The following is a 27,990-nucleotide window of genomic DNA, read 5'->3' as shown; positions in this document are numbered from 1 at the left end:
CCGAATTCCAAAATGGCGGCGCACGGGTCCAAATCTCGCAGTTGGGAAGATATTTCCGCTGACACCATCCGGTCTGTCGTGCCTCCGCCACAAACAAGGGTGGACGAGACAGAAGATAAAGATTCTTCCGCGTTTCAGATACACCTGCAGTCAGTGGACGGCGTTTATCGGCCGGTATGTACCGTTTGTTATTCTTAAAAGGGGAGGGGGGCATATATATTTTTTCGTCGCTTACAAATTATAACAAATTTTGCTGTTGTTGTTTTTGGTTGGAATATCTGTGTATAACAATGTGTAATGCATATTAATGCAAATTATTTCTAAGATATCTATATCTATATCTATCTATATATTGTACTGGACAAGGCCCCAAACTGGGGCATCACGTCCAGGGTCATTGACAAACCAAATAAGATAAATCTCTGTGGTTGCATTCATAGTTAAATTTGATATGATATCGCAGTGTATGCGCTAAAATAATAAGGAGATAAGGAATTGTTGCATGTTGCTACATTAGGTTTCTGTGCTAGAATTAATTATAAGATGACATTTGATACATCTTGGCTTTACAATTTATATGTATAAGGAATGTCTAAGGAAGGATAAGTCTATCTACGTACTACCGTATGTTTCAGATTTTAGATTATCATCATTCTGTTGTTCTTGCATTGTATTTGTGTATAAATGAATGAGACGTGTTTCTGTTTCTGTGTGTGTGTGTGATTAGTGTGTCTTAGGGTACCAAGAAGTCTTACAACAATAATTTTGATGTTACAGTCACTGCTAGTGCTTGCATGGCATGCATCTGTGTGCGTGACTATGTTTGTGTGTGTGTGTGTGTGACAACACATGTACATGCATCACAACTGTGTGTGTGTGTGTGTGTGTGTGTGTGTGTGTGTGTTTACTGCAAAAAAACAGACATTGTCAATTATACAATTTTATAAATTACATTATAGAATTTATTATAAGAAAGAAACACAATCATGTCTTCTTCATCTTCATCTTTGCCGGGGCTCTGAGACGTTATATGAGCCCCAGCTACACCCCCATATAGCCCCTATTGTCTACACATGTCTACATGAAAACTCAAAACACTAGTAGTGCAAACCATGGCTCCAAGGTGGTCCAGTGGCCACTGACCACTTAAATGTGCAACTAGCTAGGTGAGTGACATGTGCAAACATACTCCCTCCCTGCTCTTGCTAGTACAATAGTTAGTGTTTCCCCACATTTTCAGAGAAACGTACGGACAAAAATCATGCATCGGGTTGTGATCCTCGCTTAAATCAGTTAAAATATTTGTCCACAAGCAAACAGCTGCAGGTGGATTGATCGAGTAAGGGATGCATTGTTACTCCGTGAAGGAGGTCAGGACCTCCGGACGGAGTGTTGTAATCGGCTGATTTTTCATGTTCGCAGTCAAAACACTGGGTTCTCTTCGTGTAATCGGCACGCAATTTTATACGCCGTCTGCGGGCATGCCCGTGTTGATGCACGAATGTGTATTTTTGCCGTTGCTGCTTTCGCGGTCAATGTAATATCGCAGACGCACCCCTACAATTACGAGGCGAATTGGAACGGTCCAAAAAAACGCGTTGTTTGGAATAGCGGGGGGGGAGGTAAAAGTTCAAGCAGATACGGGGTGGTTTTTATAAGTGGTTCCAGATGTTTTTGCCCATGGTTAAGAGATGCCAAGTTTTTTGGAAGATGTTCGCAGCCAAAACGCATTCTGCCGTACGTCGCATATCTGTGTAATTTCGCATGTGGTGTTGCATTATGTCCGGGATGATGCACGTCTTTTTATTTTTACCGTAGCTGTTTTGATATTGGAGTAAATGGTTATTTTCGAAACATCCCTACTTTTACAATCCTGTGGAATAGACCGTAGGTTTAGGCAGTTGTCTGGTAGCAGAGGTACTGTAAGCAGATATCCTGGTTATCTGGCCGTCGGTAGTAACACTCGCGGTGCTTACCGCCACTGTTGCTGGAATTTGGCTTGTTCCAGGCGCGCTTAATTAGGTACAGGCACCGTAAGACGGTGGGGCTGTCTTTGTTACTAGACACGACCATGATAGTCCGATCTTTATGTGAATGCAATGATTGTGTGTGTGTAATTAAAATGAAGTTAGAACTTGAAGCACAGTATCTTTACACGCCCTGGGAGCAGTAATGGATTTAGCTCTTTGTATGTTTTATGCTTGTGACGCGCCCTCATTGTATTAACCGTTGCCTAATTATAATGTCTGCACAGTAGGTCTGGCGTTGACGCTTGGGATTTTGTTGAAATATATAAAACTTCACGGAGAATTGTCGCCTATGGCTTCTTGTTTTTGTTGGATCTGATCCCAGGTTTGCAATCATGGTATTGAAGCTGAAATCTACAAGAAAATAAAAATAATATCTAGTTGGTTTTTTTCAGGACTGAAACCTGTAAAAACACAACATTAATTTCTACATGACCCAGAAATATTCATGCCAAATGAAAGTGTAAAAAAAGGTAGGGTTAGTGATGTTGCACATTTAAGACTTTGAATTGTGCAAGAAAAGTTGACTAATAATTATTTTAAAATATTTCAGAAAATGATATGTTGATTGATTATCTATTGGAATATAACACCCACCTCCTTACTGGAGTGCTCCTAGCACAAGAGTCCTTACCATTCAAGTAAGTCAACATACTACACTTAGATATAGCAATTCAGTTAAGATCCACTGTAAACACTCTAATCCCCTTAGTATGTTGTTGAAGTCTAGATATTTGGAGTATGGATGAGCATCTGACTGGCTGAAAAACAAACAAAAAACATATCTTAAAATTTAAATCAAGATCTAAGCTACACTATTGTCTACGCCCTGCTGATACATATATATATATATATATGTGTGTGTATTAAACTTTTCACCAAATAAAGATCAAAAGAAAGAGATTATTGTACTACATAATATATAATTCAGAGATTGAATTACAGTAGTACGTCAGTACTTTTTGTGGGTCAGTCTTTATATTACCAGCAAACCAGAAATTCTGCCTTAGTGTATTTACCCCTGTATTTAAGTGGCAACGACCTGTTTCATTATGATTATACATTCAAATAGTATAGATTGTGAACAGTGCACTGGTTTTTCATTAGTCTTTTCGAAGTCCAAAAGCAAAAATACTTTGAATTGACTTGAAAATCCATTTTGTAATGTTCATTTAGCTAGGACTCAAAGATGTTACAGCAATAGTCGAGAGCAATATGCTAGTGCCCATATATTGACTCATGAAGAAATAGCCATGCACAGTCACACATTAATAATACACAGACATGCATGTGTGCACTGCAGATTTTTGTCACAGTTAATCCAACTAAAATCCAAGTCCTACAGGGCCACAACAGACTAAAAGCAAACAGCTTACCCATGAATTAAGAGTTCAGAGAGAGTAAAAAGAGTGCACTCAATACTGTACTAAGGGGATTAACCCTGTCCTTGACTAAAGTGATTGAAAACAAAACATTTTAGTCAAACTACTAAAAAAAAAAACTAACACACTGATGACCATCCTTGTGAAAACTTGCACTAAATACATCTATGACAATAGGATTTTTTGTGGCAATGCAGGCATGTATACTGTAACAGTAATGACCTTGTTTTAAATGGCCTAAATATACATGTAACTGATGTCAGGCAATTTATAATTCCTAGTGATTTACATACTAGTTAAAGACTTAAGGAAAGACTTAAGAGAAGACAGTGTTGTCCTTTAAGACTGAGTCCTAAGTTTGAACAACAAAATTTACAACAGACAATTTCTATTCAATGGTTTAGTGAATGAATGAGTGAGTGAAACATTGACATTATTGAATTAAGAATATTATTAAGCCAGGATAAAAGGAATGCAGTCCCTTGTATTGTCCTCAGATTGAAAGAGACAAACAAGAGATAAAAGCAAGAAAACAGTTGGTTAAATCAGGAGAAATCTACCTGCGAATCCTTCAGAAATACACCCCATCTGCAAGAAAGAAATTTCTGTATCTGAGTCTGATACTAAAAAAAGGAAACAAATCCTTCCTCCAATTCCTCTGGAGTTGACTGGATCAAAGAGGATGTCTGCTGACTACAAAAACAGAGGTCACGGCTTGAGAGTGCTTCAGTTGTGATGCCAGCAAGTTGCTATGGCAACCGGGAAATCGTCGTGGCAACCAGGGACGACCCGACACAACAGCTGATTGTTGAGGGTTAGAATTTGCATCGGTAATTATTGTCAAGGACTGTTAGATGTGTGACAGTGAAAAGGACAGCATTTTCCACTCTCCAGATGTTGCAGTTTTGCAAGCAAAAATTTCTTTCAGCCAACTGATATATGGATCGTAACAGGTAAGCAAAGATATCATATCAATAGAAATTTGAATGTAACAATGATTTGCCCATGCATCTTTTAGCATACAATGTAGATTTATCTTTAACTTGTAACTTACAGTGCAATTTGTAAATTCCTTTGTTAGTATCTGTAAATTACTACTAGACTGTTATGGGCCAAATGTTACTGTCCTGTTCTTATTTGAAGTGGTTATTCTACCATGTACTAGTACTAGTATATGTATTGGCAAAGAAGCCAGCTTTGTTCAAAATGAGTGAATATTCAAATTGGCCTGCAACTGCTCAGACTAATATGTTTTCAAAACCAGGTGCTCAAAAACACCGGGCTACAGAAGAGCCACAAAGGCAAGAAAAATATTCAGGTTCTGATGCAAAAATGCCTTTACTGAAGACAATGTCATACATATTCTCTTTTAAATGGGGCCACCTATACTCTGGCTGTAACAATAATTATTCCAGACCTGCAGTGTGGTAGAATTATCCACTCAAAATTACACTGTTCATAGTTTACATTTTAAGTGTTGCCAAATTCTAGTGATTTTTTCGGAGTGATGAGTACACTTTTGAATGAACTTGTTTTGTTTTCCCACATTTTCTTTCAAGACTATATTCACTTTTGTGCATGCCTGGTGCTATACATTACTTTAGTCTTGGTTGAATCAAGAAGTGGAAGTGTTGACAGCATACTAGTAATGCAAATTGAATGTATACATATAAGTCACAGCATTGGAAAATGTATTATTAACAAATAACAGCAGAGAGGTGTAGAAATTAGGTAGTCATCCCCACTTTTTTACAAGTAAGTACAATACTGTACATCTTGAGACATTCACCACTGACAAAAGAATTTGACTGACATGTACATGAACAATGTACTGTAAGTCTTCAAACCTTCACAGTGGTTTTATTTCCACATGTTTACTGTGGCTTCTCAACTGCATATCACACTGTGCATTTTCCAAAACATTAACTGCAAGTACATGTAACAGAATAGGTTTGGCAGTTTACGGTAAATTTAGAACCCTCCGAAAAACCTTCTTGAAAGAAAACTATGGCGAAAAAGGAGTGTACAGTACTCTAACTTACTGTAGTTCCCAGGGACTTAACTGTACAATGGCATGTAATTTTATGTAATTTAACTGTAAGACTCAAATGAGCCTAAGTAAAATACAGTAAAGGAACTCATATTTCAGACAGACATCTAGTACATAAATTACATAGAGAGCTCCCTGCTTGAAAACAAACATAAAAACCACTATGAGTATGAAAATATTTTGTAGTTTACTGTAAATGATGATTGATGTATTATGATTCAGATGTCATAATTACCGCTTTGAAGCAATTATGCTTTTTTTAGATTGCCCTCCAAAATTTACCCAGTATTGTTTGCACTCATTCAACTGCACATTATAATTCTTCTTCCTGTAATGTCACTAGGCCTCGTGTTTTGACTTACAAATTGCCCGTATAAGTGGGTGGGAAATTTACGCCCTATTTGTTGACGTACAATAAAATGGGTGGAACCCAATTTTCTTTTCAATGGCAACTTACGATGTAGTCATAACAGAGAGAGAGAGTGACTTATTATTTTGTCCTTTGTTTGAATTGCCAGCTTAAGTCGGATGGACATGTTTTCGTCGTGGAAAAGCGACATAAATCGAACACGTTCCCCAGCATCCATTCTCCGAAATGGTCTTTCGTCGCCCTCCCCTACCTCTACTCTGCAAAAAAGTGTACGGATCAGCCTGCGTAAGAAGGAATCGCTGACAAGTACGCGGGCTGGAGTTAGCCGTACGAAGTCGCTGCGTGTGATACCGGCGGACCTGAGGCGTACGCTACACTCAGACCGACAGACAGTCCCGTTCTGTTTAACTCTGTGGTCGGTAGAACAGGTACCTCTACTAAGGTTACCAGAGAGGAAGGTAGGTACATGTACTAACTTAAAGGTACTTCTGAAATTACATGTAATAAAATCTGAACCAAAAAAAAAAAAATATTATGTAGTTCAGTTGAATTTCATGCAATAGTAAGACCGATCAAGATCAAACACATCGAACCTCTGATTTGTTCTTTTCAAACACCTTCAAGAAAAAACAAAATGAGAAAAAACAGCTTGAAAACTTGCTTTAGAAGCTTCTGAAATCATTGTAGTAATTTACGAACATTGATCTAAATGCCATACAATTATAGTTTTATAATGCAATCGCATGTTGTGCAGCTCCCACTGCTGTTACACCCCTCCATGTATCTGACATAATAGTATGTTCCAACAACCTTAACCTTTAGCCTATAATATTTATACATGTCGTGTTTAATTTGTCTGGACATAGGTGTGTTGGAAGTTACAATGTATATTTTAATGGGTGTCAGGCAAGGAGACCTAGGTACAATCCCCCGAGGCCTATGGATTTGTAATTGTTTGGCATATGAATATGTTAGATGCCATTTGAAAGTGCTGACTGTGACGACAGGTGTTCAGTTTGCTAACAATCAATGACATAACATCTGTTGGTTCAGCATTGTTGCTGTTTAAGTGCTCTATTATATTGACAAATCATACACTACTGTAAGTTACAATTCTATATTCCAAAGAAAGTTAGTCAGGTTTAGACAGCGTTCTTAGACCAGTTGAGAAGAAATAGTTAATTATATTATATATAGAAGACAAATGTGTTAATTGTGTAGCATTGTTCTAATAACCAAGTACTATTATTAATACTTACTGTACCATTAAGAATTCACACAATGGCTAATAGGCCCATTGTGAAAAATTTTGTCTCAAAGAAAAGATACTTGTCACCAATAATTGCCTGTTGTTAACTCTAAATAAAAAGTGAAAAGAAGACCAAATATCATATTACTGGTATGTATCATGGGTGAGAGTGTAAGTGTGTGTGTGTGTGTGTGTGTTTGTGTTTGTGTGTGTGTGTGTGAATGAGTGAGTATGTGTGACTGTGTGTGTGTGTGTGACTGTGTGTGTGTGTGTGTGCGTTTGTGTTTGTCTTGTATTTAATGTCATAGCTTAATGAATTGTGGAATATGGCTGAGTACATTGCTATCTTATTAGCCTAAGGCCAAGGGTAAAGCCTTACACATTGACTACAGGATTGAGACTACAATATGTTAACACCAATTGTAACTTTCCCTCCTTTCAGGAAATGGACAAGTCCAATGTTCAGCATGTGAACATTGGAATCAGCATCGGATCATACCAACTTTAACATGTTATAGGGGTGTTATTATTAATATTTAAAACCCTCCCTCCCCCTTTTCAGGATGTGGGTGAGTCCAGTGCCCAGCTGCAGTATCAGTTGCGAGTCAGTCTGTATGACATCATGTACCACACGTTCTTCGGACGTACCTGGGTCGGATCAGCCAGGGCGGCAAAAGTCGACAAGGCAAAACAGAAATACAAACTGCAATATCAGCAGGTACATGCATATTACTATACAATCCTTCATGACATTAGTCAGACTCAAAGGCAAGAGTTTCATTTAGTTTCATTTACTCTTATGCAACTTTAAAGAAATTTTCTCTTGACCACAAACAGTAACATGCAAGAAAATTGATTTGACTTTTAAATGGAACCATACATACATTATATACCGTATATAATATTAAAGTATGCCAAGTGAGTACATACTTGTAACCTCTTGAACCCTAATATTAATATGCACCTTATGCATAATTACTATGAGTTAAACATGTATAATAACAGTGATCAATAGCTAATGATTTTGAGATTTTAGGTCAGAAATAAAAGTAGAAGACAGTGAAACAGTTGACTTCAAAATTAGAATGGACCGGGGATGTTATATGAGCTCCATTCCAATTAAAATAGTTTTCAACAATCAATTTGATATTATTATTATAATTGTAAAATGCTACTTTAATTCAAATGATATAGACTATAAGTTTTAAATATTTCAAAATTGTATTATTTTCCAGCCCATATATTTCCACACGTCGCTGAAGGACCCTAACATTGCAGCAGTGGTAGAAGTTGTTGGTATCCTGGAGCCCGGCCCTGGCAGTAGCCAGCCCAGGAGGCAGATGTCTTGTGGCTGGTCTTTACTCCGACTGTTCCAGAAGTCTCAGAAACTGAAGGACACTAGTGAAGGAACGGCAGATGTTAGAAAACTAGACGTGTACCACGGGTCACCACGGGCTCTCATGCTCATGGACGATGCCATTGAAAGTAAGAGAACATTGTTTTTAAATCTCAATCTTTTCTTCTTCTGTTATCCTCATCTAAGGTAAAGAATGATGCTTTCAGACATTAGCTAATATAGTGCAATGCCACTTTGCTGCATTTAGGGGTATATGACTATTACTTTGTAGTGAATGATATACTAACTTCCATCCCTCTCTTGGTGCTGTATACATGTATAATGCTATCTGTCCTTGGTGCTGTACATGCTATTCTTCCTTGGTGCTGATCATGCTGTCTGTCCTTGGTGCTGATCATGCTGTCTGTCCTTGATGCTGATCATGCTATCTGTCCTTGGTGCTGATCATGCTATCTGTCCTTGGTGCTGATCATGCTATCTGTCCTTGGTTCTGATCATGCTATCTGTCCTTGGTGCTGATCATGCTATCTGTCTTTGGTGCTGATCATGCTGTCTGTCCTTGGTGCTGATCATGCTGTCTGTCCTTGGTGCTGATCATGCTGTCTGTCCTTGATACTGTACATGCTGTCCTTTGTGCTGTGCATGCTATCTATCCTTGGTGCTGTGCATGCTATCTGTCCTTGGTTCTGCACAATGCTATTTGTCCTTGTTTCTGTACATGTTATCTGTCCTTGGTGCTAAAACCTATTCCATTGAATGTTTACCCAGTATTTCTTTCATTGGTTGTTAACACACCAATAAAGTGAAATTAAGTTTGGTGCCAAGACTTATTTTATCACATAATGTTGAAGAAAACAGTCATGTATGTATTAAATGTACAATTCAGCTATAATTCCTACTCAGAAGTTTTAAGTCTTTTTCCTGACCCTTATATATAGCTAATGAGAACATCCAGCTAGTAAAAGGGTGTCAGATAGCGTTCAGCCTGTCTACACACCAGGCCATGGAGAAGATCCTACACCTGGTGCCAGAGAACGTGCTAGTGGGAGGGAACGATGTCATCCCAGGGATACAGGAGCAGAGAAGCAAGGGCAAGGAAAATGGTAGGTGATGGGCAAGCAAGATTGTAAGAACTAGAAAGGCCGACATTTGCTCCGGAGCAAATGCAGCAGATGGCTTCACCACATCCTCCGTACCAAAAAAAGACCTATCCCCCTCCCGTATCCTAAAGGGGTAAAGCCTCTGGGCTGTAGAAAGATTCCGTGATCTTTGAGCCTTACTTCCTGTTACAGGAAGAGTCTCAGATAATGCACAGTACACAAACATTTCTTCAATTTATACAGTTCAAAAATGCTGACAGTAAAAAAGAGGGTTAGACTAAAACAATTGATACCATTTTCACAGAGGTATACATCATATAAACATTGTTACAGTACTATTTTATATTTACCTTTTTTGGGATGTGAGTGAGTACTAGTCAGTCAGTTAACCATTCAGTCAGTCTGCCAGTCAGTCAGTCAGTCAGACAGTCATTAGTCTGAGTAATTCAGTCACTGACAAACAAATCACTGACAGTAGTTCAGTCAGTCAGTGAAACTTCCAAGTTGTGACATGTTAAGACAATCTTGTTTCAGCGGACAATCTTCTCAAGCCCAAACTTCTCAAGACATTGCAGAGTCACCTGGACAACATCTCCATCACCCCCGAGCCTTCCCTCGCCAAGTTTGAGGAAGATTTATGCAAAAAAACCAACGATGACCGACTACAAAGGGTCTGTATGATCTTTTCTTTGTTACAGTTCTGTCAAAGATAAGAAAAAAAATGCTGTGTTTCCTGGTTTGTAGTCAACCTTAGAAAAAACTGCCACTCTAGCATTTTTTGGGGGGTGGAGTCAGTGGACCCCTGCAAGGGACATAAATTGATCTTCTCTTAGCTCTATGATCAGACACCTGAGTGATGAAACGTTGCACAATAAGTTTTCCAACATTGACATTGAAAATATAAGTGTTCTCATGCAAGTTTTACCTTCAAATTGTTAAACTGGTTAAGTTTGATCACTAGAGATTGCTTAAAGTCTAATAAAAAAGAAGAATTCCTACCTAACGATCCTAACTTTTTCAGAACTAAATCAGGAAACACAACATTTTTCCTAGGCCTAATGTTTGTTTTCTTTTATTTGGTTGGCTATTGTTTGTATCATGCAGTTGTTCCACTAATTAGGCAGCTCTTATAATATAATTACATGTATAATAATTATTACCAAATATCACATTGTAATAACTGCCAGCACATGTATGATATTTTATGTTTTTGTTGTTTTGGTTCCATATTCATGTAGTGTTGTCCCATCACTCAATAACATGTGTTTTTGCACAATGTTAGGACATCCATGGGTCTAATGTGTCGTTGGTAAGTCAGTCTGGACTGAGAACCATAACCCTGAATAAAGCCATCCTCACCACTAACAAACTAAGACAAACAAACTAATAAACATTCACAGACATCATCATTTCAGTCTGCAGTGTATATTAATCTCAATAAAAAAATTTATGAATGTACATTTCAGTACGAATAAACTGAATTTCTTTTGATATAAACAAAGTCCTTCAATTTTTAATTTGCGCATAAATAGAAACAACCATATATATTTTTATAAATGAGATGATGTGACTGTATAACTTACTCATAACATATTTTTGCATTACAAACAGCATGATAACAATCCTAAACATTTAATACTCTAATCCATGCATTTAAATTTTGAAATATCCTGAGCTCCTAAATCATTTCGTCTTAAATTGTGTTTTCTTACTAAAGTTCATGATGTTCATTTTACATCTAACAACAATCATGTTGTCATGTACTAACAGGCTAGTTTATGACGGTCACCATACTATTGTTGTCAGTGATAATAAGTTCTATATTATTAGATATTATGTGTTCTTCACACCTCCTGTATTTGACAAATAGAACACACCTGCAAAAAATCCTACCTCAGTCCTCACTGCTTAGCTGCATCTAAATTTGTTTTTGTTGTGTGATTGCAAAGTGAGGGCTTCTTCTAAAGCTTGTGACAGACATGCCTGCATGTGCTCTGCAAAATTCAGCTGTCCCCTTATGGATAATACAGTCTTAGATCCTAAATGTTAATTTTAATGGTTGCTTCTGTCAAAAGTCTGACGTGTGTGTGAAAAGCATTGTCACAGTGATAAAATTCACTACTGTCACAATGAGACTGTGCAGTAAACTACCTGTAAGCAGTGGCCCAATTCTGACTGGCTGTCGTTCCAGCCCTAAGACTATGTTCAACTTATAATTTTCCTCTGACTTTTATATATAATATAACTAACTCATAGATCTGATTCCTTGCTTTGATTTTTTGTTTTCTTACTAACTTAAAGGTACAGCTTGCTTTTCAGATCGCACTGAGCTTTAAAAACAATAATTGTTGCAATGGACATGTAGTTCAATAAAAATGACATGTATTTCAATAAAAATGACTACTCTGTTCTCTTTTATATTGATGTGACTGTGTTGTCCTGTGTTTTGTCCTGTTTGTCCACCTAATTTGAGCCTATCATGGCATATTACAGACTGAGTCATTTGAATGCTTACATGTAGTTACACAAATATTATATCTTACAGGACAACATCGGCCCAAGTGACGGTTCAACAGTCAATGTTGTGGAGAGGAGATTACAGGTAAGATTGAATTTGATTTGGTCCAAATTATTGAATCAGATGTTTTGTGGATAAATCTTTCACTGCATAAAATATTTGTTACCACCTGGACCAAGACTGTTACTGGTTCTGCCTTCTGCATCTACATGTACATGGTGTAAATACTAAAAAGACATCACAGATTTTCAAAACAAATCATTAAATCACTTGAAATATAATAATTATAATTGTATTATTGATTGAATGTATTACTTCCAGGTAAGGAAGTACCCGAGTGTGTGTACTATAATACATTTTACATTCAACTGTAACAAAGAGGTTTATTTTCAACTTAAGACAATTTTATCCTGCATTACCTTGTTTTTTGTTTATACATGTAGATTGGTCTCCACAATGGCTGGGGTTACGTACAGAAGCCTCAGGTGGTGATTCTGGCACCAGAAGTGGAGACCCAGGGCAGGGCACGGTCTGGCAGTATCGGCAAGGGGCACAGGAGAACTCCCTCTTTTGGGTCAAAGTAAGAACTTTTAACAGCAACACAATTCTGCTGGGTACCCTATAATACCTAACACTGCACTTTCAAGAAATTGAATGGTGAGTTCAAAGCACCTAGTACATGTAATTGTACAATGTAGGTACAATTTCCACAGGACTGGTACAATGAATGTTGTTCTCTAAACATTCTTGAATTTTATTTATTTTAGGCCTTGATAACTGATATTTGTTTTTTTTTTTTACCATTGACAGTATCCTGTTCTTGGATGTTTTATCTAATTTTATGAATAATAATGTCAGAGTTGAGTTGATATATATTCATTAGAAAGGTTAAAATTCTGAACTTTTGTTTGAATGAACTATCATTTTCTTTGTTTTTGATTACTGTGAGTTTATTTTTTACAACAATTGCACACAAATTTATTGAATTATCATAAACTTAAGTTTCAGATGCAGATTTTTTGAAGCTATATAAAAGCTGTTAACTTTGCAACCTTACATTTGGTAACCAAAAACGAATAGACTGATGCTTTAATCATTTGTGGTAATCAATGATATTAATTAAATTATACAGTCATACCACATCTCTAAAATACTGTAAAGTATCTTCATCCCTAAAGATTTAGATAAGTCCGTAGACTTATTATAGTCCGATTTAGATGCAATTTTTTAAAAGCTATTTTAAGAACTGTTAACTTTGCAACCGTAAAATTTGGTAACCTAAGAGAATAGACTAAGGATTGGTGATCAATGAATTACTACATATCACAAATTGAAAGTACTGCAACGTATCTTGATCCCTGGATATTTAAATAATTCTGCATTGTTTACAGGTCGTCGCTTGGCAACAGCAGCTGCCTGGTGGCTCGTAGTCAGGTGCAGCTGTCAGACCTGGCCCAGGATGCATCATTCGCCGTCGTGTTCCAAGTGGAGTACACGCTGTCTGTGCCGTTCGCCATGTCCGGGGCAAAGGTCAGGCTAACCACACAACTAGTAAGAGTAACATTTGCAAAGCAAATGCATAATGTTTACCTTCGGACATGGTCTGCCCTGTTAATTTTTACTCAAACATATTCACATACATATACTACTAGTATATGGTGACAGGAGCAGAGCAGACCATGAAGTTTGCAACATTATGTAACCCAACACCAGTCACCATGGTGACAGACGTCAACAAATCATGTCAGAGGTTAGTGCTTGGAGAAGAGGAAATTGAGTAAAAACAATATGTTTTCCTTCGGTAAACATAATAATACAGGTCTCTTCATGTTCCAACAGAAGGCATTGGGAGATTCCATTGCTGCACAGGGGTATAGACTATTGAAACACTTCAAATTTTGGACAGGGGTGAATTAGGAACAATCCACTTGTGTGGGAGGGGGATACATCCATTTTTGGTACGGGGGATGTGGTGAAGCCATTTGCTGCATTTGCTTCCGAGCAAATGTCGGCCTTTCTAGTAATATTTACATTTGTTAGCTATCCCTGTGTACATCACACAACAGCCTAACAACCTCGTTATACATTCTATTAAAAACACTGATATCATTACATACATTGTTATGTAATCATATTGTGGTAATTTCTAATCCACATTTTTAGTATCCCTTCTCTCCATGTAGCTCATGCAAAGGCAAAGTTACAGAGAGTGGCAAGTATGTGGTCATTCACTCATGACCTCAGCTTTGGCTTTCTACATACTTTGTAGAAAATCTGATGTGTGCAAATTTAACCATCTGGTGATATGCTTTTTATGCATCATCAGTTTTGTTGATCATTCTTATTTCAGAGTTGCAGTCATTATTATTTATTAAGGCAATGAAATAAAAATGCTGCTTTTTTCTCATATAGCTGTTCTGCTGCTGATATCTCTCTGCTGCATCCTACAAGGACCAGACAGGGTTTCAAATTAAAAGCTTCTTTTCTCTCTGCTTTTGCTTCTTCAGTCAGTACTCCCTATTATTGCAGCTGAAAGACACTAAGTTTCATTAACAGGTGGACAGAAGTGCTTAAGACACTAAGTTTCTTTTTTTAACAGGTCGACAGATTGCCTTTTGGTATGCTAATCTTTGGTGTAGATACTGTAACCGTATTAACTGACCATGGTAGTCCAAATGCTGTCACAGCATTTGGACTACAGTGACAGTTTTCTTTCAACTGTCACTAATCTGCTATGCAACAATACATAATGATTGTTTTTAACCACCCCACAGCTATAACAAGAAGCCTTAGGTATACATGTAACGTTACATGATTGTGTAAGAGTTTTAAACCTTAGTCACACACAGTGGAAAGGGAGAAGTTCTGAACACCCCATCTACATTTACATGCACATGTTATCCTTCCCCCTATTCCCCTCTAGGTGCTTAAAATTAAAATTTGTATTTTTAAAATATTTTAGACAACAGATTGGCAATAACTGCTTTATAAATGGCCACAGCTCTTACTAGCAGCATGGCAAACCAACAAGCAAAATATTTAGAAAAACTAAGATTCCCTTTATTTTTCCCCAGTTGTCAGGCAGCATGTCCAGAGCCCAGACCATCACAGTTCCTGTCCTGTGGGTGTCCTGGTGTCCGTTCACGGCGTCAGGACGGCCCGAGGTTACCGTGGCGATGGGATGTGGGTCTGCGCCCAACCCAGACAACGTGATGATGTTCTGTCAGAAGTCTGGGGCAGAACAACAGAACGCCGGGTCACTCAAGTTCACCTTCAGGAGAGACGACGTGAGTATACCATGATGTCATGTTTGAAACAAGAGATTTTTAAAAAATGACATTATTCAGAGTTTGCGTGTAATTAAAGTGCATTTTCCCATTGAATCCCAGAAGGCAACCGACATGTGTCTGGAAAATTAAGGACTTTCAAATTCTTAATTTTCTTTTTTTTTTCTTTTTAAACAAGGAGCCACCAAGATCAATGGATGCACAGGACCAGATTCCAAACCAAATGGTAATGCAAAGACTAAAGTTTGTTTTGTTCAACTCAATTTTTTGTGATGGTCGATGACCGTCTGTCATCTTCCTCAGGGCAATTTTGACTGGACCAGGTTCACATTGCATTGCAACCAGTCAGAATCGCGCTGAGGAAGATGACAGACAGTCACCAAAACGTCGGCTGAATAAAAGACTTGGTTGTGTAAAAAGAGTCTCTTTACTCAGTGTCTTACCAACCTGATAACTAGTCATGGATCTTATTGAATGGTCATGTTGTGGCACAGTTACAGATCCCAGGCCAGCCGTACGCGGCGTCGGTTCACTCGGAAACGTCTGACGGCAGCTTCATGCAGGAGAGACCGACCACGGTGTCCAGCCGACCTCCGCTGCCCAGCAGTGCCAAGTCCAGTCCCAGGACTGAACACAGGTACCAGTTAGTTTACCTAATACTAACAGTAACAGTTACTGATGTCACTGCTCATCTTTGAGTACGATGGACGGACAACAACAACAACAACTTACAGTAAATCCTTATTTGGCAGTACAGCAAAATTTTGCAGTCTGACAAAAATGAACATGTTAGAAGAACTATGTTTGCAGGGGCAGAAGGGTCAGAAGAAAGAAACCAGCAAATTATTTGTATTATTTGTTTGTGATGGTGATAAATTCATAGTGCAAATTCTGAAGTGACTGTGAAAATTGCAAATATAAGTACCAGCAAATATACAGTGATTTACAGTATTTGTGTACATGTGTAGCTATCTAATTTCTGAGATTCTGAATACAAAAAATACAGTCCAAAGGCAACTGAACTGTTTTTTTTTCCAGTGTGTTAGTTACCCACACAAATTGACATAAAATTAAACATTGCTTTAAAAATTGTTTTGTTTTGATTGTGTTGTTTTCCTCTTTACCCCCCCCCCCAGACTTCCAGCCTACAGCACCCCCCTGCCTGGCAGTCTCCCCCCTCCCCTGTCTTACCCCACCATTTCCCTCCCGTACCCCCAGTCCCACACGACCCCCCCTCACATGCTGGGGGACACCACCATGGACACATCAGATGGGCAGGTATGTGGTGCCTGAATTCAAATCATTATAAATAAATATTATAAAATTAATGATTATCATTTTACCTATTTTCATTGTCATTCGTCTTTCCATGTAAGCATACTGTATGTGAAAACAATTAAGTCTTGTATTATGATGTAATATTACCAGTCTGAGAGCAGGTAATATGTGATACAGATTTTTCCTGTTGTCCTGACCTAACATGTTTGTTATGTGTCCCCTCCAGCCTGATACAGCTCGAACAGAGGACATGACAGAGCTGACAGAACTACCCTACACACCTGTACATGCTCCAATACTGTTGTCAGCCAGGGGAACACAAAGGTGGGTTGTTTGTATGTTTGTTTATTGCCTTCAATGTTTTATGAAACTAAATGTTTGTTTGCGAGTTGTATCTTGCCAAATCTTTCGCTGGAATCCCAAAGAAAAATTGCAACGGTTACTTCTAGCCTTCACTATCACAGTGACTGTATTCAAGAATCAAACTATATTGCAGTTATTATTATTTTTTTTGGGGGGGGGGCATAAAATTTGACATCATACTAATGATGGAGCCTTGCACTTGCTTATTTACATGAAATTATATTATTTATGACAATTCTGACACTCTAAACTTTTCTCGGTCCAGTGGCCAGGGCCTGTCCCGAGCGGCCTATGCCCGACTCTACACGGCCGGCTTCCCACCAATCACGGACAGGCATGGGCAGTCTCCTGAGGTCGTTGACCCCGGTGATCATGTGACTGTGAACCTGAAACAAGAGGAGGCAGACCCCCTGCAGAGCAATGAGATCATCTTCCAGTTCCTTGCCTTCTCAAAGTAAGTTACATCATTCTGGTGTAACCTTTGCCAAATAATATAAACCTTTAGAACTGATGAATTGCAAATAAGATGATTTTCAGTGATTTTTTCATGAAAGTTCATCTGTGTTGGTAGTAATCATAGTAAAACGTTGAACTTCATTCCAACACACAATTTACAGAGATCAAATTTTCAGTAGCTGGAGTACAACTTATCAATTGGTTACATGATACAAAATATAAAATTGTAATGAAAGTAAATGGTCTTTATGCTACATATAGGATGCTCTCAGCCCAACCCAGTGGTTCTGCGACCTCCCAGCCCAGCACTGTGTTTTTCACTCTCCAGTTCTACAGGTTTCCTCCACTCATTACAGAAAGGTACAAAAACTTCTTTTCAAGCTCTCTCACTTCTAATTCTCCTCAACTAGCTTGTAGTCTGGATCTGTTTGTTTTAACATTAAAAGAATGAACAGAAAATTAACAATTAGAATTTCTGTTTTGATGCCTTGAAATTGCATTGAATGCCTTTAACTTTAAATATCCTATAACAGAACTGACTCTTAGACAACAAGATTACTTAATAGATTCCTGTACCAACATAGTCTCTGTGTATTACAAATGTACTCAAGTCAACGCTAATTTGACACCATCATGTACTCCCTATTTTACAGACTCCTGTTGGGTGCCGCAGACAAGCAGCTGACCTCTGACCCCGGCTCCATGCCTTGTATCCTGTACAGAATCAACAAAGACGGAACAGTGGTACAGAGTCCCCCCGGCTGTCAGGTGGGGTACTGCAGCTAACTCAAGTTTTCCTATAAATACATTGTACATGCCTTGTAGACTGTATATGAGGAATTGAATGTTTCGGAGCATAAACTCCTTTCAATATATGATGTAATTCTGTAACTGTATATTTCTTAACATTTGGATTTTCTGATTCTTGTTTTATTTTATTTCCAGAGGATTATGTACAGTGTTTTTGCAGTCTAACTGTCTGTGCTTTTCTCCCCATTTTCCAGACTAAGTACCACATAGATCCTTCCTTCTTGAAGCCTGGAGAAGCCAGACTATTTGTCCAGTTCCTCTCAGTACAGACTCTGCACATAGATGTCTGGGACGGAGACTCTCTACTACTCATAGGGTCATGTGCCATGGACCTTAAGGTAAACAAACAAACAAACAAACAAAAGTGGATGCACTGTAACTTTCACAGTCAGAGAGTAACTGTTATCATTTGGTCAGTGTGAATGACATTTAGCACCAGGGGCAAGAATAAGAACAGGAATGTAAATATTCTAAAGCACCAGGGCAGCAATGTTAGTGTGAATTTCAAGCAGCACCAAGGACAGCAGTGTCGGCATGAATGCCATTAAGTACAAGGGGCAGCAGTTTCAGTGTACATGCCATTCTGTACCATTCAGTGTCAGTGTGAATGTCATTCAGCACCAAGGACAGCAGTGTCAGTGTTATTGTTATTCAGCCCCAATGACAGCAGTGTCAGTGTGAATGTCATTCAGCACCAAGGACAGCAGTGTCAGTGTTGTTGTTATTCAGCACCAAGGACAGCAGTGTCAATGTGAATGTCATTTAGCACTAAGGACAGCAATGTGACTGTGTGAATATCATTTGGTACTAGGAACCTGCAACAGCAATGTCTGAGTATAATTGTCATTCAGTACAGGGACGTTAGTTTCATTGCTGTTCAGCACCAGGGACAGCAGTGTCAGTGTGAATCTGATTCAGCACCAGGGACAGCAACCTTCTGGATTCATGGGGTGTTTGGAAATATCTTATTATTATTTCCAAGGCAAAATATGTATGTATAAGGTTATCTTCTTAAAGCTAAGACCATCTACACATCACAAAGTGACAAAGGCCATTATCTCACCAGGTTTATTCATCATTAAATTTTTACTCTTGTGTTGTTTTTGTAAACAGCACCTGTGCAGACAAGGTCGTGAAGCTGTCCAGGTGACTCATGAGCTTGATGTCATCACAACAGAGTACTCTGAGGACACACCGACTCTGACAGGGGACCTGGTTAGTTTGGGCAAATATTGAGTTATTATATATTTAGCTACTTTGGGGAGACACACTCTGTCTCTTCATCAACCCACAGTTAGTACTTGTTTTTGTTTTTTCTTTATCTTATGGTTAGGAATTAAAGACCGGAAATAAGATTACCTTTTCAGTGACCTTTTAAGGAACTTTGACCTAATTTTCTGCTTGTGTTACTGACATCCCCAGCACATTATATATAAAAAAAATATGGGTTGAGTATGGAATCACAAGCAAACACGATAACAGATACACTGAAAAAAAATCAAAAATATTTTCAGCCGTTGGGTGATCCCACCCGTGTTTAGGCAGGTAGTATTTTATATATTCAGATTCAGCTTTATTCATATTGGCATGGCATGTTAAAAGTTTAAAAAAACATGAATTGAGCCAGTATTTGACAACGTTTAAAATACACAGAGTAGATCGATAAAAACTACATTAAAAATGCGATTAAAAACACTTTACACTGACAAAATATAGTATTTCCTCGAAGAACAAGTACTAGTATTAATGCAGAATTTACATATAGCTAGGAAACAGTAAGTTGGACATGAGTTGTAAGAATCATGTTCAGTTGCCAGAGTGGTACAACAGTTTCAGGGCTCTGGGGACAAATGAGAGTTCATGTCTTTTTGTTCTGCTCTTGGTTGCTCTGAAGCGGCCCTCTCGCCGTAGACTGTAGCGGCTGACACACGGCGGGATGAGAAACTCATTCAGGGGAGAACTGCTGTCCTGAAGAATGTTCTGTAATGTTCTCAGTGTGGCTGTGTCACGCCTACTGGACAGCGAAGGCAGAGCGTCCTTAGGAATTCCGATGATCCTTAGACAGCGATGTTGTACAGCTTCCAACATGTCGGAAAGGTGCCTAAATCCTTAAACCCTAAGACTTGTTCCCTTCTCCCTTTACTGTGTTCAGACCAGAGGAGGCAGCGTGCGTCCAGTAGGAGTGAGCACCCTCCTGAAGGGACGGCTGCACCTGCGCATGGCTAATGTGGGGCACCTGCAGGACAAGGCTAGGGGAGATGGCACAGGTGAGCATAGTTCTACACCTGGTACAGGTGAAAAACCACCCGTGTGCAGTGTGCTACTGTCCTGATACCTTTACGTTCTGAGTAAATAGACTCTTTTTACACAACCAAGTCTTTTTTCTGCCAACGTTTCGGTGACTGTCTGTCACCTTTATCAGGGCAATTCTGACTGGTTCACATTGCATTGCAGCACAGGAAGGTGACGGACGGTCACCAAAACGTCGGCTGAATAAAAGACTTGGTTGTGTAAAAAGAGTCTCCCAATACCTAATACCAGCCCAGAAGAGAACAAGAAACAGTCATGCTTTCAAGTACCAGAGTTGTCAACCAAGGATTGAGGTGTTACGCCGAAGGGAGGTTATACCGGCTATGCAGAATGATACAGAATATACTTTTCCTTTTTTTCCAAAAACTACAGTGACTGTTCCAAAACCTCCATCCAGAGTGGTTCCCTCTGCGTCCTCTCACATAGGGCCAGCTGCCACAAATACAAGTAATGGTAGTCCACGTAAGTAAGGCTGGATCTTTACAATCATTTTAGCTGTACTGTGCTACAGTATTATGTGTTAGCATGTGTTACTCATAAGCTGTAAGAGCACAATTGTTGTAACAGTAGTCATTTTAGTATCAAACAGTTGGTATTCATAATATGGAGCTCATGTCAAGTTGTCTTATGTTACAGTATTGATTGCTTGATTATAATTGTTAATTGTCAAAATGACAGTGATTGTATAATAACGTTACTCTCCTGTGTGTCATGTAGTAGTGTTGTATCAATAGTAGGGCCGCAGGGAGAATAGCAACTAGGCCCTATGCTAATTGTTTAATCTAAATAAACTCAGCAGTTGCGTGTGTTACAAAATCTGATGCTACCAGTAATAGGAGTTTAGGAATTTGGTAGAACATTGTGCCTGTACATTGGGGAAATGTGGACAAAATCTTCATAACAAGTGCAACAAGATCAATTTATTAGTACTACATTGTATGCTAAGCTTTACTAGATTTTGTAAAGAATCATCGTTTTTTCCATTATTTTTCTCAATTTAATGACAGTTATGAAACAGAAGACCAGTTGTGCTAAGAGACTGGCAGAGACAGACAATGAACTTGCACTGGTCCTCACTGCAAGAAAGGATCCAAACATCACCCAGCTAGCAAGTTTGGTGAGAAAAATTATCTAAAAATATACTATAATAATAATATTTATCTATTTTGTTCTTACTGTTGTACCCAGAACCATGCTTTATCCTCTGTACTCAGGCACTTTTCTGGATAGGTTCACTTCCAGGCAGGTGCCTTCTTTAAATCTAGTACTAACTGTAGTACTGTGTTCTTAGATACTGAGTACTTAAAAACTATGTAGTAAAAACCATGCTTCATCCTAACCTTAACTCATTCAGGCATACATGCACATGACACGTAGATTCTACTTTTTGGATATGATAGAATTTTAATGTACACTGTACTGTGATCCTGATTTCTGACAGGACACTGGAGGAGAGTTGGACTCAGTAAGGAAGAGAAAGTTGGCTCGTATGCAGGCTGTCAGACAGACCCAGGGTTGTGAGAAGGACCTCAACACTGTCAACACTGTACTGGTATGTGGCATCTCATCATTATATGGACTTAATTGCTATTTTTCAATTTAAAACAAAAAAGGCCAATGACCTGAAACAGATGTCTGTCACTATGGTAACTGGTGTTGCATCAGACAACCAGTGGTGTTGGGCCATATTATGTAGCAAGTGTTGGAGGGGAATTTTGGTGACCATATTGTTTTAACATAAACATGAAATTTATTGTGTTTTAGATAAAATTATCTGAACAAATAGAGGGGTTTATTAGGCTTTACATGTGACACTCTGTGAAGGCACTAAACATTATGTGTTTGCCCTGCAAGTGTTTTTTTTTCTTCTCAGCTCCAGAAAGAAGAGAAAGCACAGAGGAACAGGGACCTGAGAACAGTAGAACTGTACAGAGAACAGACAAAACATGATGGCATCACCAGCATGTTGTCACAGGTGATTCCTTTATTCTCAAGTAGTTTTACTGTCAGTTGTCACATTTAATTTTAATTCTCTTTACATTATATATTAATTATAATACATTGTAGTGGAGGTGATTCATTCCTCAAGTTAACCAACATCTCGTCAAGTTTTATTCAGCCTGTCACACTCAATTCTCCCTATCAGCATTTTTCAAAGGATAAGGCATACAATGCTTCAGCACTTTGTACAGGTCTTTATAGAAAAAAATGTTCTGTTAATTAGAGAAGATTATTGTATTTTCTGTTGTCCCAGGTCATTACTACTCACTACACAGTCTTCCCCAGTCTGGGCACAGCCGAGTTCTTTGAGTTTGTACTGAAGAACCCGTATAACGTGGAGCATACCATCACTGTGGACAGTGACTCTCCACAACTCAGGTGAGACACCTGTCACTTTAATTTGGAACTGCAGGTGCATGTTCGTGAAGTTTGTCCTGAAAAAAAAAAAAAAACTAAAACAACTTTTTTAGAGTGTGTTAGTCTTCTTTTGTCATTCTCATCTGAAGTGAAGCATGACACAGTGACTTTTTCAAGTCGCTGGTTTTTGTGGTGAGTTCATTAATTGCAGCTCTTCCAAAACACAGGAACGAGGGACGTCCCTAACCTAAGCTACATGCAGGTAGTATCTTCTACATGATTGTGTTCTGTGCCAAATACCCAACCATTACGCTGCACTGTCCGTGTCCATAAAATTTGAAATATTTTCATTGTTTCAGCATTGTCACTGATGTGAGAGAGTGGAGGCAGTTTAAGCAGGCCCACGACCTGAACACCCCCCTGGAGGAGAGCATGTTTGGTACGACCTCGGTGTCCGGCCTTCCCGCCATTTTCCTCCGACCGCGGGAGTCTGTCTACGTGCCCTTCAAGTACCAGAGTCTGCAGACTGACCACACCGTCCAACCTCAGGTAGATTTTTTTAAATTTCATACACATATATGATGAGTATTGTTTGAAGATAACAGGTTGCATGCATGCAGGTGTCACTCTACTCTTATCTAAAAGTAAAACCCAAGAAATAACTTCTTGCTGACATTAATTACCTTGTTTGAAGACTCTAGAGAAACTTTTCATGCTTTAAGAGAAATTCAAAACTACATGTAATATACTACAGTGTGTAAATTATTGATAAGATAAAATTGTTTTGCAATACTTTGAAAGTAGTTTTAACAAACTTAACAAACTTTTTCGCAGCCACAAATTAAAAAAATACTTACATTTGAAAAATATGTAGTTGTACAAACTTTTTTTACTACATGTACTATACATTTGTACTTGTTCAAGCTAATTGTTAGCAGGGCTCAAACATTTTTTGTTACTGTTACAGTTACTGTTACTGTAACAGTAACTAAAAAGTTAAAGGAAAAGTTTTGACTGAGGGATATATAGTAGGCACAAATTTAACATCTATTTGAAAAAAAAACACGAAATGAACAGATAGAAAATTTTTAGATGACTTGGAGGATAGAAACAGAACCATGATTGGGAATCTGATGTTTTTGTGTATACCACACACCTGTTGTTCTTGTTCACACCTTTTTTTACTTTTTTTTGTTTACACACATTGCTACGTTTGTGAACAGGGTCCGTCTGACACCATGATACCAAGTCAGACGACACAGCTGATGACAGGCTTCCGTCCCACCATGCACCACTCACGGAACATCAAGGTGTTTGTACATTTTTTGTTGTTGTTTTTTTCGCACAGTTATACATGTAAATTGAAAAAGTAAACATATTACATAAAACTGACACTCTAATTCCGCACTACCTTCAGTATTTGTGAATTCCTAAATACAATGTAATTATGTAAATTATTTGAAAGATCTCCATTAGTGAGTATATGCATAGGCTCACTATTCTTCCTGGAGTCATGATGATATTCATTCACATGTATTAGTCTTTATTATTAATTAACAGAAAAACTATAATAATTATAATAATCATTATAGTTTTTCCGTTAATTCCTTTCTACTGGAAATTAATACAAGTGAGTTATTTATTATACCAGGTGTACTTCCGTGCTGCTGACCACCGTCCCGTGTCCATCCTGACGGTCAACGTCAGCCCCCAGCCTCACGTGGTGGACCAGACCTTCCGCTTCTACCACCCTGAACAGTCCTTCTTAAAGAAAGCAATCAGACTCCCACCATACCACCAGCTACAAGGTACAGTTTATACATTTACATGTATGTGATGCAATTTTACTTATTATTAAAGGAATCATCTCATTCAGCATCATAGATACTGTAGAATTTTAAACAGAATGCAATTTCATCATAGGCTTCTCATTTGTTTTTAAATAATCTATATAATATATATCATAAGACATTATGATCAAATTATACTACTATTACATTTAATTATATTAATTTTTTTTTATTAAAAATAACTTATCTCATGCAGCTACACTGATTTTTGAGTGGTTAGGTAATAGTGATATAATAATAATTATACTATACATATTTGATTACACGCATTTACCTTCACACAACAAGACATCACATTTTGCAGGGATAATGTGATTCCCATGTCCCTGTTCTGTTTCCCAGGAGCAGTTGTCACAGCCGGTGGGTTCACCAGTGTCTCAGCCTGCTGCAGCGACCCCAACGTCATCTGTGAGACCAGGAAGGTCAAGGCGGGCGAGCCACAAGACGTCTTCCTTAAAGTAGCCTGTGGCCCGTCTCCTTCTGTCAAGAAGTTCTTTGTCATCATTTACACGTACGTTCTGTATCTGTGTAGCCGGTATAACCGTCCATCAGCGTAACACACCAGCTTTGCAGGCACGCGGCGCGGCAGCAGCTGGCTACATTACACTGATCGACTTCGTTACCAAATTATCATTGAATAATGCCTACCGTGCATGTTTTACTTATTTTCGCAAGAACTTATAACTGTGATTCATTGTAATTGGTCTCATGCTGTGTTTAAGCCACTTCATAATCAAGGAAACTAAACAAAATTGTAATTGGGGTCGTGTGGCGTAGCAGCAGCATGCTCGATTCGGAACCAAGAGGTCACAGTTCGAGTCCCCGATCTTGTGCCCTTGGGAAAGGCACTTTACACGACTTTCCTCACTTAACTCAAGTGAAAATGAGTATTGTCTTGTCCTGTATTCATCCTCTGCGTTAGTGGCGGCATAAAATATGTTGATATAGCTTGAGTGTGCTGTCACCAAATGTCTAGTCATGAAATGTTGGAATAAAAAAATTGTCTCCTTGCCCAGGGACCCTCACCAGTCGAAGCCGTGTCAGATCTGGCAGTTCTACCTCCACGCCCTACAGAGGGTTGATATCAGCTGTGTGGAGGGGCAGACCAGCCGCTTCTCTCTCATTCTGAGGGGGACGAACGCCTCTCGTCTGGTCAGGGTCTTCCCCTCACACCCTACAGAGATACAGGTGGGTCAGGGTCTTCCCCTCACACCCTACAGAAATACAGGTGGGGTACACTCACACAGTAGTTTATTGATTAGTAATACATGAATAACTTCATCCATGAATAGTTTCATCAGGTTTGTAAGACACTGAGTAAAGAGACTCTTTTGAAGTCTTTCATTCAGCAATGTTACCTTTCTATTTATTTTGTTTTCTCCTCAGGTTTCCCCAGACACACCCTTCATGCTGGCAGCCAATGCAGTCCACGAGGTGAACGTTGGTGTAAGACCTCTGTCTGTGGGCAGCAAGTTCCTGTACATTAATGTAGTGGACACGGAGTACCACCAACTCATCCGCACATGGCTCATCTGTGTGCAGACTAAAGAGGCTGTCATCTCCAAGGTTTGTTTGTTTGATTGTTTGTTTTGTAGTCCAATAAACAGTGAGTACAACCAAGTGAACTCACAGATAGGGCTAATCTGCTTTCAATCCAAACAGTGTCTTCAAGGTTACACATAGAGCAATATTTATACATTTTTTAAGGAAAAGATTTTGTTTTCCCTGCCAGGCATTTGATCTGCAGCTGCCAATAGGAGGAGGTAAAGGCTGCAACAAAAGGATCCCCTACACAAACCCCTACATGCACAGGAAAACCTTCATCCTACACACCAACAGACAGGACCTGCTGCAGTTCAAGGAAAACACATTCGAGGTGAGTAAATACATTTGTATGCACACCTGAAATTGTTTTTTTTTTTTTTTTTTTACTTCTGAGACAGAAGTATTGTTTTTTGCAGCATTGGTTAAGAGAGTTGTGTGCTTTCTGTCCCTGAGTAGATTGGAACTGAGAGGGTCTAAGTTGATTGACAGGGATGTGACCCTGTACGCCCTGGGTTACAGAATATGGTCATCAGAGATCGATGTGTACTTATATGAAACATGAAATCATTATTATAATTAGTTACGTCATACAGTTGTATGTGATTAACAATGTACCCATTACCAATTCCGCTGCATTATGTCTGGAACAAAACTTAGCTAAGTTTTCCACGGTCTTCCCCATATGAGCAGTTATTCCAAAGTATCATGTCCAATCTGAGACTCAAAAATACGTTTTGTATCAGATTCTATTTTGTGACCTATACTTAGCTTGTAAGAGGCTGATGATAATATTATTGATATTATTAAATGTACATTAAAGGTCTTTCATCCATGCAACATTTGAATGAAAGTATTTATTTGTATTTCCAGCTGGGTTCAGGGGATGTGTACACCATCGGGATGAGGTTTGCTCCCAGTCAGCAGCAGGGCACAACAAACATCCTCATCTTCATCAATGACGAGGATGATAAAAATGAAGAGACATTTTGCATCAAAGCAAACTACAGCTAATACCTGATATTACCTAATAGTACTAGTATACTCTGAACCCCCCTCATGCTAAGTCCTCAGCAATACAAATTCAGTATATAGAGTAGATTCAACTTCAGCAGTGAAATGGTTAATACACAGTAATTTATTATTACAATCATTTCTGATAATGTTTATTTATATATTTACTGTTATCTTTTAAGTAGTAAAGATGTAACTCTGTTTTGTACATTGCTTTTTCCTGTATTGTAAATAAAAGGTTTACTTGTTAAAGTCTATTCATGTTGTGTTGTTTGTAAAATATTGACATTGTGTATGTATGAAAGTCTTTGATTAAATTTTGATTTCCTGCCAATTCTTCCTTCCAAAGCGTCTTATGCATGTACATGTATTGTTCTAGTCTGAGCGTTTTATGCTCACATAATGTACATTTTTCTATAATCATAATAGATATATGTTGAAGTAAAAGGGCTAAAGTTTCTGCCTTTAAGTTGCCACTAATGTAATATGTATAATGTGTGAAAATTATAACAAATGTTTAATCTCAGTACAGCTCAAAAGATACTATGTTCTTTATATTGTCTACTAGTAGATCTTTTGCTTTGTATACAACATGTACAAAATGTATAGTCATGAGATGTAGACCCATATTTACTTTGATCCTATTTGCAAAGGCCACGTTGTCACAGT

General features: G+C 38.4%; 1 protein-coding gene across 1 annotated transcript; it reads left to right on the top strand.

Annotated features, from left to right (window-relative positions):
- LOC109472716 (nephrocystin-4-like) lies at positions 1-27,990 on the top strand. The gene is made up of 32 exons (XM_019772568.1): positions 1-174; positions 7,641-7,796; positions 8,314-8,563; positions 9,374-9,538; positions 10,070-10,206; positions 12,081-12,137; positions 12,497-12,633; positions 13,445-13,583; positions 15,128-15,340; positions 15,519-15,566; positions 15,835-15,977; positions 16,477-16,618; positions 16,845-16,942; positions 17,247-17,435; positions 17,699-17,797; positions 18,091-18,205; positions 18,442-18,585; positions 19,361-19,462; positions 20,400-20,514; positions 20,930-21,019; positions 21,565-21,674; positions 21,999-22,109; positions 22,431-22,532; positions 22,812-22,936; positions 23,275-23,464; positions 24,139-24,225; positions 24,567-24,723; positions 25,108-25,276; positions 25,782-25,953; positions 26,152-26,331; positions 26,498-26,641; positions 27,181-27,990. Exons 1-32 carry the CDS (start codon positions 13-15, stop codon positions 27,319-27,321), a joined length of 4,389 nt encoding a protein of 1,462 aa, XP_019628127.1. The 5' UTR covers positions 1-12; the 3' UTR covers positions 27,322-27,990.

This window comes from Branchiostoma belcheri, unplaced genomic scaffold (assembly GCF_001625305.1).
Source record: "Branchiostoma belcheri isolate BF01 breed outbred unplaced genomic scaffold, Haploidv18h27 scaffold28, whole genome shotgun sequence".
In the NCBI taxonomy this organism is placed as follows: domain Eukaryota; kingdom Metazoa; phylum Chordata; class Leptocardii; order Amphioxiformes; family Branchiostomatidae; genus Branchiostoma; species Branchiostoma belcheri.
This window is presented reverse-complemented; position numbering and strand designations above follow the sequence as displayed.

What these genes read in the sequence shown, in the direction of transcription:
- LOC109472716 (XM_019772568.1), top strand. Translation starts at nt 13, where the DNA reads ATGGCGGCGCACGGGTCCAAATCTCGCAGTTGGGAAGATATTTCCGCT. An exon ending in TGGACGGCGTTTATCGGCCG is followed by an intron (nt 175 to 7,640) that starts GTATGTACCGTT and finishes CCCCCTTTTCAG; the next exon opens with GATGTGGGTGAGTCCAGTGC. An exon ending in TACAAGTAATGGTAGTCCAC is followed by an intron (nt 21,020 to 21,564) that starts GTAAGTAAGGCT and finishes ATTTAATGACAG; the next exon opens with TTATGAAACAGAAGACCAGT.